The sequence below is a fragment of the Gracilinanus agilis genome, chromosome 2 (assembly GCF_016433145.1).
Source record: "Gracilinanus agilis isolate LMUSP501 chromosome 2, AgileGrace, whole genome shotgun sequence".
Taxonomy (NCBI): domain Eukaryota; kingdom Metazoa; phylum Chordata; class Mammalia; order Didelphimorphia; family Didelphidae; genus Gracilinanus; species Gracilinanus agilis.
In genome coordinates this window covers 380,584,837-380,602,229 of record NC_058131.1, presented here as the reverse complement: position 1 = coordinate 380,602,229, position 17,393 = coordinate 380,584,837, and the positions used below count along the sequence as shown (strand labels likewise).

Below are 17,393 nucleotides of genomic sequence, written 5' to 3'. Positions count from 1 at the left end.
GCGACAGGTTAGCTCCCACAGAGTGTTGTTTTATGGCTTACTATTCCCAGGAGAACACTAAATTAAAAGGAGAGGGAAAATCCTGATTGGTTATAGAGAGTAAAAATTTGTGGGGCGGTCAAGCATTTCTTTTCCCTAGGCGGTTTCCCGGGTCGTCGACCCAGCTCATTCCCTTCCGTAACACAACATGGAACCCACCTGCGGAGGCTACGGTCAGTACAATTACGTAGGTCCGCGGGGGACGTTGCTTTCCCCGCCCCAAGGCTCGCAACACACTCCCAGAATGCCTCTTGGTGCCGAGACCATTGGTCGGCGCGAGCGGAAGTGCATCGGCCACCGAGAGGTGAAGGGTGAGAGTTCTGGGGAAGGTGAAGGATCGGAATCTTCTGCCTCTGCGGAGAAAGGAGCTCTCGGGCCGGGCCTGACAGCCCTCCGGTGAGAGCGGGGAGGAAGGCGGCGGAGACATCTCGGGCCCTGGGGACGGTGACTTCTTAGTTCTTGGGAGCGTGGACTCTGGGGTCGGGAAGACTGGGCGCCAAGCCCGAGCCCTCTCCGGGAGGGGAGCGGACGGAACCGTTGTGGGCAACCGGGTGCCGAGCTTTCGGTCCCTGGCTTCTAAGGCGAAGCCTGGGCCGGAGTTCGTCACAGGGATTCCGAGGGCTAATGCTTGAAGCTTGGGGGGGAGGGGAGGGCGGCGGGTAGCCGGGCTACCTGCACGGCGGTACCGGACAAAACTCCTGGGGCCTGGTTCGATTCTGGGAACACAGCCCTTCCCTTCCCTCCCCCAAATAAACGCCATCTGGATCCCTCTCCCACTACTCTTCCTGTCTGCATCTATGTGGCTCTCTCTTTGTGTCTCTTTCGTTTCTGTGTCTTTCTATTCCTCCTTCCTCCGTCTTCCTCTCCCTATCCCTCGTGTATGACCTAAAGCAATGTCCTTCTCTCTAAACCTTGTTTCCTCCTCTGAAAAATGAGGGTCTTTGACTAGATAACACTCACAGTTCCACTTACTAATCCTCTGACCATACATACAGATTTGTCAGTTATGCAGAAATGCAAAGGGATTGGCTCTCCAAGCCCATTTACTTCTTTGATCATTCCCTACACCTTAGAAAATTCTATAGAGAAAAAGATCTGATCTTATTCTCCTACTAGAAAGTTCTATGAGAGAAATCAGGTTGTAATCAAATTTTTCCATTCTTACCTTCTTCTGCACACTGTAGGTGACTAATAAATATTGGGCAAGTGACCCCATCAATTAAACCCTTCCAACAGAAGTTTAGCAAGAAAAAGAGAAAAGATGAATTAGTATTTATAAGCAATCTTGTTGATATACTTGACCTGGAAAGTGATCCTCATTTAAAATTTTCTGTATGGGGGCAGGTAAGTGGTTCAGTGGGTAGAAAGCCAGACCTCAGACCTTGAGCAAGTTATTTAACTATCCTCGGTTGCCTAGCTCTTGACCTCACTTCTACTTTGGAACCAATAGGATTCTAAGACAGAGGGTAAGGGTTTTAATAAATAACTAAATATAAATAAAATTAAATTATCTCTATGTATTTCTTCTTCCTTGTTTGACAGCTTTACTCTTAAATTTCAATGGATGTAAAATATTTTTAAATGCTTATGAGGAAACAGAATTCTTTACATAAAATGAGATTAGCAGCATTCTTTTTGTATAAAGTACTAGTCAACTTAAATAATATTTTTTCTCTTTGTCTCCCAAAGTTCTTATCTTTACCCCCCATGGAAGTCAATATGGGGGAGAAATCAGAAGATTCTAGGCCTCCTGAAGACTTGTTCAATGGTTTAAAAGTTACTGATCCCCAGGAATCAGAGCATGCTAGCCCACTGGTGTCTAGTTTAAAAGATGAATGTAAACACAGCAAACTGCTAAAAGATGGTCAAGACCAGGGAGAAGATGAGTGCTTTCATGACTGTAGGGACTCATTTGAAGACAAGGAGGATCCAAGAGTTGAAGGATCAAAAGATGAACTGGATGACAATGTGAATTCCTCAGAACTAGAAGAAGAATACCTACTGAGGTTGGAAAAAGATATGCCAGATGATGAGAAACAGGTAAATATCTTCACCTGCATTGTGAAAAAAAAATCATCTGCATTGAAGGTACATTTCTGCAAGTTAAATGATTTAAAAAAATGTTTGAAAATGACTAGCAGAGTATTACTAAATAACACTTCTCTATTATCTCTTTCTCTGTTGTATTACTACAGTCAGAGAAGCTGTAGTAATAGAATAGAAGTATATAATATTGTAGCAATTGAATGTCATTGTATAAAATCTTAAACGTTTTCCTTTCTGTTTACCATCCTGAACAGCAAACACATAAAAAGCAATTTTGAGAAAATAGAAAAAACATTGTTGTTCTTTAAAATGGATTCCAGAAATCTGTAAAGTTGAATTTTTTTCTTTTGGGTTCATGAGGGTTTTAGTGAGTTGTATTTTTTTATCTTCATCATAAAAATGAACATTTACATAGCACTTTAAAGTTTATAAAGAACTTTATACACATATCTCAGTCACTTAGGATACAAGTACAGTAAATGATTTAATCATTTCTCATAAGGAGCTTTTAGTCTAATGAAAGAGACTGGACTTATATAACTGTCATCTCCATTTAAATTACTAAATATTATAAATAATAGAGGTTTAGGCATATATGGATGCAAAGATTCATTAAATGACAACACACTAGGTATACCCTTTTGTGCTACTTTACCATTTACCATCTTTTCAGTGGGCAAACTATTTCTTCTAGAGAAAAGGAAATTTGGGTGTCCTCTGCATCCTTTAACCTCAAATAAAATTGTTTCATATAGCCATCTGTTTGATGGCCACTTTCCTGCCAAGAGATTCATTGAAGGTCTTGGCTTTAATCATTAATAGTTGACAGTTAGTCACATTAGGTTAGAAGCAGATTTCAGCATAGGTCAGCAAGCATTTATTAAGCATCTACTAGGTGTCAGGCACTTTGCTAAGTGTTGAAAATATTTAAAGAAAAATAATAACAGAAAAAAAAATGCCATTAGGTCCTTAGAATATTTCTTTGAAAGTTACATCAAGGAGCTGAGTGAGAAGCAGGGAGTGGAGAGTAGAAGGTGTCTTAATATTTTCTAAGAATCAGTTTTCTTTCTCAAATTTATTGGATTCAAATTATGATTGTTGTCTTGCAAAAAGAGAAAAGGAATATAGAGATGCTTTAGTGAAAATACCTCTGAAAATGAAATCATTAGGCACTCAATGATTTAATAATATTATAGACATTAATTACAGAAGATTTGGGTTTAACATTTGCTTCATTAGTGCTATTTCTTAATTATTTGCAAGTCTATTTAAAGATCAGTACAAGAGTTCCTGTCCTTCTAGGTCTTTGCTAGGGTGAAGTACTGATAGTAGTCAGACAGCGTTTGAGAATGTTTTTAGTGTTTGTGTTAAGATGACAAAGCTTTTCTGGAAGGACTTCCAAGGTTAGCACACCACAGTATATCCAGGCTTCTCGGGTTTTCAGACTTATAAATCCTGTGACTGAGTTTTATTAGTTCTTCCTGATTCAAATGAATTAACTGAAGCTGAGCAAACTCAAGAGAGTTTTATAAAAGGTAGACTGCCAGTTTGTTCATTTATAACGAGTATGATAGCTAGTACTAAGATGTTCTTGTTTGTGAATGCGTGTCCAAATTAAAAAATCCAAATGACATATAGCTTAAAAATTTGCTTGATGAAAATGGAATGAAAGCAAAAGAATTTCTATTATTTGTCTTAAGATTACTTTTCTGCATTTTAAAGCTAGGTCTAACTAAACTCTGGCAAATTTTTATACTCTCTTTTTGTAGATTTCCATGTTCTAATATTTTTACATCCTATAGTTCTGTTTCATTTAACATTTTTACAACATCTGCATATTTGGAAAAATGAATTGTTTTCATTGGCCTTGCCTCTGCTTGCCTCTGGAAAGCATCTACTACTAGCTTAATCTATTATGTATGCAATATTCTTGTTAATGCCACAAAAAGCATTTACTTTCTAATTTTTTCCTTAGATTTTAACATGTCTTATTTTTAGACTTGTCCATACTCATCAACTGTTTTCTAAACTCATTAATATTTGGTTTAAATGAACTCTGGACAAATGACAAAGGTGGAGTATTTGTAAGGCTGAGTCTGAACTAGAGAATATCTCACCTCTTTATTTGAGTTTAACTAACTTAGTTTTCATTCTCAAGAAAAATTTGTGGCAGAACTTCATTTTAATACTTTCCAAGATTTCATCACACTGCATACTCTTCTGCCATCATAGATCATAACCAGTCAACACTTTAGCAGATGATATTGTTGAGATATTGTTGTGTTAGAAAAAAATGTCAGCTGATAGCAAACTTTCTGAATTTATGGATTCTGCTCTTCAGTGACAGACACACTGTCTCTAGGTCTTAGTTCAGTATTTTTATCTGATGTGAGAATCACCAGAACTTGTATTCTGCTGCTGGCAAAACCCTTGGACTTTAAAAAGGAATCTTAATTTTGTTAAAGCTGTTTCCAAGAAATGAAAATTCAGCCTTAGCAGGCAATAAGGATTTATTGAGATAGAGATAATCCACTTCTTATGGATTAACTTTCCACAAAAAGATAACGAATAGTGATAAATCAGTTCTGACCATAAAGTAATTTGAAAAAAGATCTCCAAAAATTTCCTCCATGAATAACATATCTCCCTAGAATTAATAGTAATTCATACCCTAAGGAAGTATTATTTCAGGAAGATCTTTGAAAGTTCGTTTATGAAACAGATTATTTATATTTTATATATATATGTCTTTGTGTAATGTTTATAAGAGAAATGATCTCTGATTTCAAAGAAACAGTTCTGGCAAAGTCACTGTTTTCTAAATGCTCAAGAAAATATGAATCCAAGGGGTAGCTAGGTGGCTCAGTGGATCGAACACTAGGCTCAGAGACAAGAGGTCCTGGGTTCAAATCTGACCTCAGATACTTCTTAGCTGTGTGACCCTGGGCAAGTCACTTAACCCCCATTGCCTAGCCCTTACCACTTTTCTGCCTTCTGGCCAATACGTAATAGTGGTTCTAAGGTAGAAGATAAGGGGTTTTTTTTATATATATATGAATGAATCCTCTCCCATTCTCACTAGTCCTAGAACAGTTTAAAGAACTGATTTCCTCAGAACATTCAGTATTTTCTGAGTGCTTTGCCATCATAATTTTCATAGCACTCTATGATGTTATGTTCAGTAACTCAGAAACTGAAAGGGCAAGTCTTGGGGTTGGAAGACCTGAGTTCTATACCCAAGGGCTCTGACATATGTAGACCTTATGAACCTAAATGAGTCCATTTTATTTCCCTCTCCCTCCCTCCTTGTTTTATATGGAGGTGATATTTTCATCATTTACCTTACAAAAGAATACTGTGAACTAAACGCTTAATAAATTTTAAAGCAATGAATCAATATAAGTCCAATATAGAATGATGGATTTAGATCTGGAAGCCCTTCACTTTAGTGAATAGCTCATTGGAAGTATAGATAAGGAAACTGAGGCCCAGAGAGTTGAAGCAAGCATCCCAAGGTCACACAGGTAGTAAGAGAGATTCTGGATTTGAATCCAGATCCTCTGGTTCTAAATTTAGTGTTCTTTCCACCATACCTTAATGCTTATTATAATTAGTGTGAATATCTTAGTAAATTTGTATCATTCTTACCTCTTGCCTGAGTTTCCAATATAAACTCTAGCTTTTTTGGTATTCAAATGTTAAATTCAGACAAATTTATGGCAACTGCTTTTCTAAACTGTAGGTGGTAGCAGATAGCTGCTGACAGATTTAAGGTTTAGGAATAAATCTGCCTGTCATATGTCTTTGAATTTATTTTCTTTATTCTTTCCTTTAACTAGTTGTTTCTACAGTGAGCAAAAAAAAAAACAAACCCATGTTTAGAGTGATTGCTGCTTAATGGCATTTCAAAGAATATGAATGCCCTATAGCAGTGTTGGTGAAGTATTGGCACCTGTGCCTAGAAGACATATTGGGAACTGCTCCATTCCCCCTCTTCCTAGTGCCCAAGGACATTTTTTGCATGTCCCACCCCTCTGTCCAGCTGACCAAAGCACTTCCTTCTTCCACTCTCTGATTAAGGTTGGGGATGGAAGGGGCTCCCAGACAGCTTGAATTTGCCCTCTGGGTACTTGAACTCAAAAACCTTCCCCATCACTGCCCTATAGGTTCTAACCATTTGTGCTCATTGGCTCAGACCACAAGAGACAAATGTTATCCAGACAGGACCCTGCACTGCCTAAGATCTCACAGAAAGGAAAGAAGACTTCTCTGATAATATGTTCATTTAATAAATAACTAAGGAAAAAGATATTCTTTCTAAAATTTTGGCTTAAAGAACTTAGAATTTATCAACTACTCTCAAAATGTAAAGTTAGCCATATATTCCTCTTGTGTATTTGGTTTTTTAAAAAAAAGTCCTTTCAAGGTTTCAGGCATAGATAATGGCAACTAATTTAGTCAGTGGAGTAGCCAACAAATACAGTTGGAGTTTGGTTGAATATGTAGGTAATTATGGTATTAATAAAGGATGTGGGAGTTTGTTTTTTAAAAGTTATTTTTCTTTCATTTTATGCTTGATTTCATTGTTCACCAAATGTTGTACTCTTAAGGGAAAGGGCATTTTTATAGCTCGGTGGTACAATGAATAAAGTGTTTGGACGTGGAGTTAGGAAAATGAGTTCAATTCCTGTCTCAGACAGATACCTATGTGACCTTGGGCAAGTCACTTAGTGTCTCAGCCCCAATTTCCTCATCTGCAAAAAAGGGATAGCATTTACCTCAGAATGTTGTTGTGAAGACCAAACAAGGTAATATATGCAAAGGACTTTGCAAGCCTGCTAAGCCTCAACTTTAGATCCCTCCTGCTGTCGGCTGCCTTTGTGCTGTTGAATGAAGGCAGAGAAAATCATGCCAATAGTTCTGATTTGGTTCCCTAAAAATTTATGCTACACAACTTCAACTAGACCCTCACTGCTGCTAAGCATTCCTACTTTATCTGCATCAACTCACTATCCCAGTCTTTACTGTGGCTCTTCTAAACCTTTTCATTCCTCCTCAAACCTTCCATGGCTCTCCTTCCCCCCATTCTCTCAACTGAGAACCATGCCTCATATTTTACAGAAGAAAATTGAGGCTGTTCACTATGAGCACCCTCTTCTCTTTTCCACATCTCACAATACTAATGCTTTTTCCCACTCTTCTCCTTTACCCCTGTCTCACATAAAGTAGTCTTATTCTTTACCAAACTAACCCTTCTGCTAAATCAAACAATCCTGTTTCATCCTGTTTGCTTCAAAAGATTGCCCCCTTTTTCATCCCCACGCTACCACTTATTTTCAGTATCTCTATCAATTTGTTCTTTACTTCCTACAAACATACACATATCACTTCAATGTGAAAAAACCTTCACTTAAACCTTCCATCTCAGCTAACTGTTGTCCTATATTTCTTCTACCCTTGGTAGCTAAGCTCTTTGAAAAGGCGATCTAGTACAGGTACCTCTTCTTCTCTTCTCGCACTTAATACTCTTTTTGTCTCTAGATTTTCAGGACACTACTCTCTCCTGGTTCTCTCTTTCCCTGTCTCTTGAATCCTCATTCAGATCATCCTCTCTAACCAAAAGTATACTACTGACTTCTATCCTGGGCCCTCTTTTCTTTCCCTGCTATACTATTTCATTCAGTGATCTCATCAGCTTCTAATGACTTAATTACCATTTCTTTACTAACAGTTCTCAAATATACCTACCCTGCTCCATCTTCTCCGCTGACTTCCAATCTTATATCTCCAACTGCTTTTCAGATATGTAAAACTGGATGGTCAGTATACATCTTAAATTCAGCTTGTCCAAAACTGAACTCATCTTTTCTTCCTGATCCCTCCCTCCTACCTTCCCAGTTACTACAGAGGGCAACCCCATCTTCCTAGCCCCTCAGGCTCACAACCTAAGAGGCCTCCTAATCTTCTATCTCTCAATTGCCTCTCCACCATATCCAAGCTGTCATCAAAACCTATTGATTTCACCTTTGCAGCATCCCTCAAATATGACCTATTCTCTCCTTTGACACGGCTATTGCTCTAGTGCAAGCCCTCATCACCTCACATCTAGATTAGTACAATGACTTGCTGGCAGGTCTGCCTGCTTTAAGTCTCTTCACCACTACAATCCATTCTCTATTCAGTCATTAAATTGATTTTCCTAAAGTAAAGGTCTGATCATGTCACTTTGACTCCAGCTTCACACTTGTAAACTTCAGTGATTCCCAATCACCTCTAATATCAAATATAATGCAATCAAATACTCTTTTTTTGGCATTCAAAGCAAATTCATTATCTAGAATGCCTGCTACCATCCCACTCCGAGCTTTTTATACTTTACTCCCTGCCATACTCTTCAATCCAGAGATCTAGTGACACCAATCTCCTGGCTCTTCCATGAACAAAATACTCCATCTTTATGCTCTGAGCATTCTCTCTGGATTCAAGGATTTACCTGAATTCAAGGAAATACCTCAGTTCAAATATTGCCTCTGAAACATATTACCCATATAACCAGGGGCAAATCACTTAAATTCTCACTGTCTAGATAAAATAATAGGTATAGGAGAGTTTGCTTCTATACCAAACAAGACTTTTAAAATTTAAATTTAAAGTTCCTACATATTGACCTCTTATAACTTTAAAAAATTTTTATCCTGCAGAAAGGTGAAAGTTTCTTTTCCTACCCTTTTTTTTTTTTAAACCCTTGTACTTCGGTGTATTGTCTTATAGATGGAAGATTGGTAAGGGTGGGCAATGGGGGTCAAGTGACTTGTCCAGGGTCACACAGCTGGGAAGTGGCTGAGGCCGGGTTTGAACCTAGGACGTCCTGTCTCTAGACCTGACTCTCACTCCCCTGAGCTACCCAGCTGCCCTGCCTACCCTTTTAACTATAATATATTTTCAGATTCTTTAATAATTTAAGGATATATGGTTTTTGACAGTTTTCATGGATTAAAAAATCTGTCATCCTCCAGGCAATTTCTTGATGTGCCTTTCCAAGCTCAAATAATCAGATTTCTAGAAAATAGACACCCTTAAACTGAGGTGTATATATATCTCATTCTTCCTAGGTTGATTGGACCTTATAGAGCTTTTACTCCACTGAAAGCTTTTAAAAACTCCACATCCCAATAAAGCATCAGAGTGGTACTGACTTCTAATAATTTATCAGAGAACTCATCCATTCCTGGCTCTGCTTCCTATTCCCTTTATCATCTTGTTTTTCCTTTTTTTTTTTTTTAAACCCTTACTTTCTGACTTAGAATCAATACTGTATATTGGTTCAAAGACAGAAGAACAGTAAGGGTTAGGCAGTGGAGGTTAAGTGATTTGTCCAAGGCCACACAACTAGGATGTATCTGGGCCTAGTTTTTTATTTTTTTAATTAATTAAAGTTTTTATTTTTCAATTTTTTTCTATTATGATTCATGTTTTTTCCCTCCCGGAGTTGACAAGCAATTCCACTGGGTTATACATAAATATATTATCACTCGAACTTATTTCCATATTATTTATTTTTGTAAAAGAGTAATCCTTTAAAACCAAAATATGGCTAGATTTGAATCCAGAACCTCTCATCTCTAGACCTGACTCTCAATCTACTGAGTTACCTAGCTGCCCTCAGCTTTGTCATTTTAAACAAGGCACTTTGTATTCCTTTGAGCTTCAGTTTCCTCTTCATCTGAAGAAGTTGGACTAGAAGAGATATGTCAAACACAGCCCATAGACCACTTGTGACCCAATACTTCCTTGTGTGGCCCAAATCAGATTAAAATATAATTGGGAAGTATTTAACAAAATAAGTAAAAATACAATAAAATATGGATAATATTACATTGTAAAATTTAGTCATTTTAAAATTAAGTCAAATTATTCGGCCTGCAGTGAGCCTTATGTACAGATTAGTGGCTTCTCATTTCCACTTGAGTTTGAAATCAAATCAAAAAAATTGAAATCAAAGAAGATCTAAAATCCCATTCAGCTCTAAATCTTATTTTCCTGGCTTAGTTGTATCTCTGGATAAATTCAGCTGAACACAGAATGATACACTGAAGAGAAAACTCTGGAATTTAAAAATGTTTCACCCTCTCTACCAGTGGTTCCCAAACTTTTTTGGCCTACTGCCCCCTTTCCAGAAAAAATATTACTTAGCCCCTGGAAATTAATTTTTTTTATTTTAATAGCAATTAATAGGAAAGATAAATGCACCCGTGGCCATCATTGCCCCCCTGGATCGCTGCAGCACCCACCATGGGGTGGTAGTGCCCACTTTGAGAATCATTGCTCCATAGCATGGAAGTACAGCTATGCAGACCTTTCTGTATATAAGGCATCCTTTTTAATGAGTGGATGAAGCCATTTATTTGCTAAAGAACACATATATTATTGTAAAATAATGAGATCTTTCAAATGTGGTAACTATACTTTGAAGATCAGTTTTTTTTCTACTGTTCATTTAGAAGTGGAAATAAGCAAAACTTTTATCAGTATGCTCCAGGATGGTAGCAGGAAAAGAGTGGCTCAATTCTACAGCTCTCATTTCTTTTTGATTTTTCTTGAACTTGATGAAAAAAGCAAGGAACTAAACATCCACTTTTTACATGAATTGGCAATTTTAATCACTTAAAATGTATATTTTGTAGTATTATATCATTTGTTCAAGCAGTTATCCAAAAGGCTTTCTAGAATAATGCAGCCAAAAATGTTACTTTAACAGAAGGATAATCAGTATTGTGTTGATGAGAAAATGTTTAGAAAAAACTCTGCAAAATAACCCTGCCATTCTTCAACAAAACAGGAATCTGATATGTAACTCAGACTCATTTGAAAATAGTTTCATGTGAGCAGCAATTTAAGCAAACTAAAGCCCACAGTTGGAACATTATATCATTTTTTATATGGGATGCATAAATAAAACTCAGAATTTAAAGAATCAGTTATATGGCTTCAGTACTCTCTGTAGAGCTGTCCTTAATAGTTAGCATCAGGATTTGGACGGTATCTTAGAAATCATCTAATTTAGTGCCCTCCTTTTGCAGGCAAGGAAACTGAAGCCCAGGGAAGAGTCTTAACCCAAATAGTAGAGCTGAGATTAGAAGCCAGGTTCCTCTGACTTCCATACTTTTTTTCTCTACTCATTAATTAATCATTAATCAAAATATGACAACCACAATAACAGCTAACATTTATATAGTATTTACTATTTTCCAGGCAGTGTACTAAACATATGTCATTTGATCCTCACAGCAACCTTTAGAGGTAGGTGCTGTTATTATCCCATTTTTACAGATGAGGAAACCAAGGCAGAAAGCTGTTAATTAATTTGCCCAGAGATATTATACACCTAGAAGGTATTCTAAGCCAGGTCTGACTCTAGGCCCAAGTACTCTATCCACTGTACTACTTAGCATCCCTGACAAGAAATTATTTGTTTCCTTTAGGACTGTAAAGCATTACCATAGAATCATTTGTTAGGTTCCAGAGGGTACTTTGTGGTACAGTAGGACCTCATTTTACACAACCAATATATTCCAAGACCTTTCAAGTAAGTTGAAAATTACACATAATAACAAACCCCAAAATGTAATAAGTATTTCTTATAAGAACATACCTGTGTACTTTATGACTTTCTTAGGATCATCACTACTTTTGTACTTTAAGGCCATTTTTAATAAATAAATAGTGTTAATGAAGCAAAAGAGGAGCACTGCCCTGACAGGGACACAACTTGTTACAAGTGAGAACTTCGGACAAAGACTGATGCAGAAATTAATGTTTGGCACAAAACAATTTATGACTAACAGTGATGCTTCTCAGAACCAGAATGAATGTGATTGGGTCTCTGAGACTTAACACTGCTCAGGAAAATGGCACAAATATAATGTATAATTAAAAATTATGTATCTTTCTGCTTTATTTGTTCAATTGCCAGTCAAGTATACCTGAAATTCAGTTGTCATGATTGTATTCATTCCTCTCTTTTCTCTTGCATCTGTATTATTCAGATCCAGACCTGGGATGAAGTCAAAACTCATTTGAGCCCTTGGCAACAAAATAGTGGTTCCATGAACTTTGTTCAGTACAGTCTCTCATTTAGCCATCACTTTAAGATAGCAAATTGAGCCAGAGACTAAAGGCATAATTCAGAAATTTTTAATAAGTTGCACATCAGTCTTTTACTACTTCAATAGATCCATGATTTCATTTATATAAGCATCTCTTCATCATGTAAAATGAAATCATCCGTGCCTTTTCATTGTAAAGTATGAAAATTTCACATTGCAATTTCTTTCTGTGACCTTTCATGAATCTTTCCTGGAGTATTCAACACACCAGAAGTGTTTCTAGGTCATGTTATATTTTGTAGCTACCAGCGCAATATCCAGAGTGTTTTGGGTTTGTTTGTTTTTATTATACATATCCTTGATAATGCCTTTAATACTACTTCCTATGTGCATGTTATGCTTGCTAATGTGCTGTATTTATAATCTTGTGATCCTTTGCATTTTTTTTTTTTTTTGATCCTTTGCATTTTTGCAGTTTCAGTTCATGAATGTAATGTTCTTGGTCTGCAGCCATTTAGCATCAGTAGGAAAATATTGGTAATAAGAAGATAGGCTTGGGAAACAGCTGGGTATCATTGAAAGCACTGCCTAATTTCCTAAATTTGATCAATGTGAGCTACTCTTTTCAGTTTTGGACCCTACTCAACCAATTATAGTACCTCCTCCAAGTTAAATGTTCCAATAGACCCATCCTACTATGTGCCATAATCTGGGCAGTGATTTTTTTACATGTTTTTATTTTTTACTTTGTATACATTTGTAAGTGACTCTCTTTTGAGTACCCATGGATCTCACTGAAGATGTTTTGCGGTACTGATGCATCCAACATATGGTCATCAACAAAACTGAGTATCCATGGAAGCATAAACTGTAACCTCTTCCATCGTCCATTTTGTACTGCACATTTATGAAGCTATTGCTCTATTCCCAGCATTGGACTTGATTCTGGCAGATATAAAGGAAATGTAAAAATATCTTTGATCTTCAGGAATGTATAATCTAGTTGGGAATATAAATAAAGGTATATACACAATTCTAATTTTTAAAAATTAGACTGTTAAATACCTTCTAGTGCTAGTAAAGATTCTAAGAGAAAGCTGTTTGTTTAGGTAATGAAGAGAGAAGTAAAGCTATTCCAGGAATTGGGAACTATATATGCAAAGTTTTAGAATTAGAAATCAGTAAATTGTGTCATAGAGGATTATTTGAGGGAAACAGTGGGAGATAAGATTGGCTAGGTAGAATGGAGATAGATAATGAAGAATCTTAATTCAAGGCAAAGAGTTAACAATAGGGTTGCCATTAGTTAAATTACATTCCATTCTTAGGATCATAGATTTTAATCTGATGCCTAAGTAGTCCAACTCCTAACTTAACAGATAAGAAAATTGAATCCCACGGAGGGAAATGATTGACCAGGATCTCATAAGTAAGTGGTAAAGCCAGGATTCAAATCCATGTCCTATGACTCTTAATTCATATGACTGTTATTAAGCACATTTTCTGTTTAGAATTTTTTTCTAAACAACTTCCTCCAGTGAAGTATATCTGCCCTGCATTTTACTGTTTCCCCTCCCTAAAATTTTAATAGTGAGGAGCGCACCGAATTCCTTGAATGCTGAGGTAAGAGTCCAGTATAATCTTTTCCATCCCTTACAGAAATATAACAAGAGAGCAGATGTTTCCTTATGAGTCTTTCTGGAATTCTTTAAAAGGAGTTGTGGAGGAGTGTGAGGGAGTTCCTAGCCATAATTAGAAGCTTTTCATTTTTAGAGTAAGAATATATCCTTAGAAACAGTGCCTCTGACTGCTATAATCTTGTACCACTGGCTAAAGATTCTTCTTAAGCACTCTTAACGACTAGTGTACAGCTGCATTACAGTCTCTAGAATCTATATTTGGAAAAAAAAATTTCCCATTAGAATAGTTTGTTTGTGGTATGGTACTATACAGAGAACATCCAAGTACCTCATCTTTGTGTAAGTATAAAGTGGATCTCCTAGCACAACTAGGAGATGGTGGTACTCTCTCTATGGAGTACTATTTTTAGCCATTTCTAAGATGTTCTACTAGATATTGATAATTGCATTAATCCTCAATTTATATGACCTGCGCAGAGGAAAGCAGCTTCTTTTCTAATGTTTGCTGCCTAATTGCTTAAAACATTTTAATATTTTCAACCTTTGCTTTGTACTCCTAGTATAAAATATATCATGCTTAGCAAAACACGAAATTGGCCTCTGGAATCTGTTTGGAAGTTCACCACCTATTAATTTAGTACTCTTATTCATTTCTCTAGGGTTGTGTTATACATCAGATCTTCTAAAGTAGAAAAATGCTTTTAGATTCTCTGAAACTACACTCAAAACCTGACAGGCATGAATATATGTTAATTTTTCTTGTGCCAGCAATGCTGTTAAGGTTTATGGTTGAAAATACATTCATGTTCAGCATGGGCCATCTTTGCTACGGAATGGTGTTTAATGATTTTTTTGTCCATCTGTGTGAAATTCAAAGTTAAGAGTAAGAAGAGAAACTAATGGAAGTGATTTTGTTTATCTTGATTTCTTCATACTCTGTATCCTTAGGATATTTTATTAGAAGAAATTAATTGTTCACTTGTGTCTGACCCTTTTGTCCTGCACTAATGTGTTGGACACCTTCCAACCTGAGAGGTTCATTTTAGTCTTAGCGTCTTAATACTATGGACATTTTCTCGGCAAAGATCCTGGAGTGGTTTGCCATTAACTCCTCCACTGGATAATCTTTTGTCAGAACTCTCCACTAGGACCCATCCATCTTGAGTAAATCCACATGGCATAATTCATGGTTTCATTGGTGGAGTAGCCCCTCCACCAATACAAGGCAGTGATCCAAGAGGGAAAGAAATTAATTAATATCATCCATTTTTACATACAGAGATTATTATGTTTATTTAGAATATTCTACTGCCTTAAAATAGTCAATTAAGTAACTACTGTGTGCCAAGTACTATGATAAATGCTGCGCAAAGAAAATATGAAGAAAGACAAAGGACAGTTCCTGCCCTCAAGGAGCTCACAGTCTAATGGAGGAAGAAATGCCTTTACAAATCTCATGACCAAGAATTTAGTACTTCTGCTCAAATAATCTATATGCTTTTTCTCTACCTAAACATGAAGTGGGGACTAAACAGTGATGGCTGAAAGAAGGGAAAGTGAATGTGGTAAGGGAGCAGAGTAGCTAAATAAGAGAAATTTCCATTTTTCTTACAGCTTCCAGTTTGGGTAATAAATACTAAAAACAGTATTGAAGTTCAAGCATAACTATTACCTTATTGTCCATTTTCCACCTTAGAGTGATCAGTGTGATGTGGAATGATATTATAGGTCATTTTTAGCCACTTTTAATAGTAAAAGTCTTAACATTTTCCCCAATTAAGAATTTGATATCTTTTCAAAGCAACTGACGCTCAAAAAGTATATCATTTCTTTATTATGATAGATCCTTCACAAAAAAAGTACCATACTGGATCCAAATCACTCAGTATTCTGCTTTGGTAATGCTATCAGGGCAGTATTTTGTAAGAGTTTGGTAGCTTCTCTTCAGGGTTGGGGTACCTAGCACCGTGTCTGGCATTTATTGTCTAGGCAATTAATAAATATTTTTTAATTGCCTTATTGATTTTTTCCACCTTCCATGCAAAAGTAAAACATCTTAAGCACCCTTGATTTTCTACATATGTATCTCTTCAAGTAGCTAAAGCAAGAATCCTGACCAAATATCAAAAATAATTACTATTCAGTCATAGGGCCCTGACCTGCTTTGTCACTTCATTTAGAAATTATAAGATAAATTCTTTCATGTTTTATAGAAAAGAAGAGAAGAGAGCACCAGACTAAAAGAAGTAGGGAATGAACAGTTTAAAAAAGGAGGTAAGTTAATGAATAAAATGTTTTAGGACTAATGATGGTGGTCTTTCTGAACCCTTATTATTTGTCAAAACCATAAAGACACAAAGCAGCAAAAGAAGATTTTGCAGCCTCTCCTGGAACTACATTCTCTGCAATTTAAGTTTTACTTCCCAGTACCTTAGAATTTCATTTTATTTACTAAATGATAAGACCACATTCTTAGCTGATATGAGTCATCTTCTCTATGAGTCCTTTCAGCACAGGTCTTGTTTTCCTTTCTTGTGTTCTCTTATCTTTCACTGCAAAAATTAAAGGGGAAAAACCCTCTAATTACTTTAGAAAACCCTAACCATTAATGTTTGACTGAAACTCAAAAGCTTTTCACTGTTTTGATTTTCATTGCATGTGCCATTAGGCACGAATCTAATAAATCCTATGCTTTTCCCTTTACATGCTTTTTGCTGTCTCTTCCCTTGATGTTTTAATAAGATAGATATTCTATACATACATTTTCATATCTTATGGTGGCTTTGAATTAATATGGTTTTACATAAGTTTGAATAGGTATTTACTTTTGTAATAATGCTGTCATAATTTCAAAAGAAATGTAGGTCCTTTAAGCATTCTAGTTATATTAGTATTTTTATTGGCTATTTCATGTGAAAAACCAACAGGGATTTAATAAGTGCCTACTCTGCGTCAGGCAGTAAAGTGCTAGGGCAACAGACAAAAGTGAAACATCCCATATTTATGAAGATCTTATAAGCTATAAAAGGAGTTACAGACATAGTCCCAAAGTCTTAATGGTATTTTAAGCTTTAATGTTTAAAACTATTTTTAAAGCTGTTAAAAAGCATAAAATGGCACAGACTTTTGAGACACCCTGTATATATATGTATATGTACAGTCTGATATATAAAATGATATATAAATTTACAGATATATGAAATGAATGCTAGGTTGGAAGGGTAGGGAAGAAGGGAGAGAATTCAAGACTCAGTATTCTTTTGGAAATGTCGGTCATTTTTTACATGTAATTGGAAAAAAAAATAAAATGAAATTTAGAAATGAATGCAAGGTAGTTTGGGGAAAGAGAATATTAGTAGTTGATGCAATAAGGAACTGTTTAATGACTTTCTATAGAAGATTATTCATTTTTAAGAAAACCTGGAATTCTAAGAAGCAGAGGTAAACAGGAAGATATTCCAGGCATGGAAGTTAGCCAGGGCAAAGGCATGGAGATGGGAAATAGAATGTCATGTATGATGGACAGAAGGAGACCAGTATTCTTGACCATCTAGTATGAAGA

At 36.3% G+C, this 17,393-nt stretch overlaps 1 protein-coding gene across 1 annotated transcript in view; it reads left to right on the top strand.

The window, feature by feature from the left end:
- The first annotated feature begins 348 nt into the window (after positions 1-348).
- The window catches only part of TTC1 (tetratricopeptide repeat domain 1), a 53,498-nt gene continuing 36,453 nt past the window's right edge, over positions 349-17,393 (top strand). Inside the window, exons 1-3 of the mRNA XM_044664460.1 lie at positions 349-435; positions 1,729-2,079; positions 16,045-16,105. Coding sequence (XP_044520395.1) covers positions 1,747-2,079; positions 16,045-16,105 — 394 coding nt within the window. The 5' untranslated portion in view covers positions 349-435; positions 1,729-1,746. The remainder of the gene's footprint in view (positions 436-1,728; positions 2,080-16,044; positions 16,106-17,393) is intronic.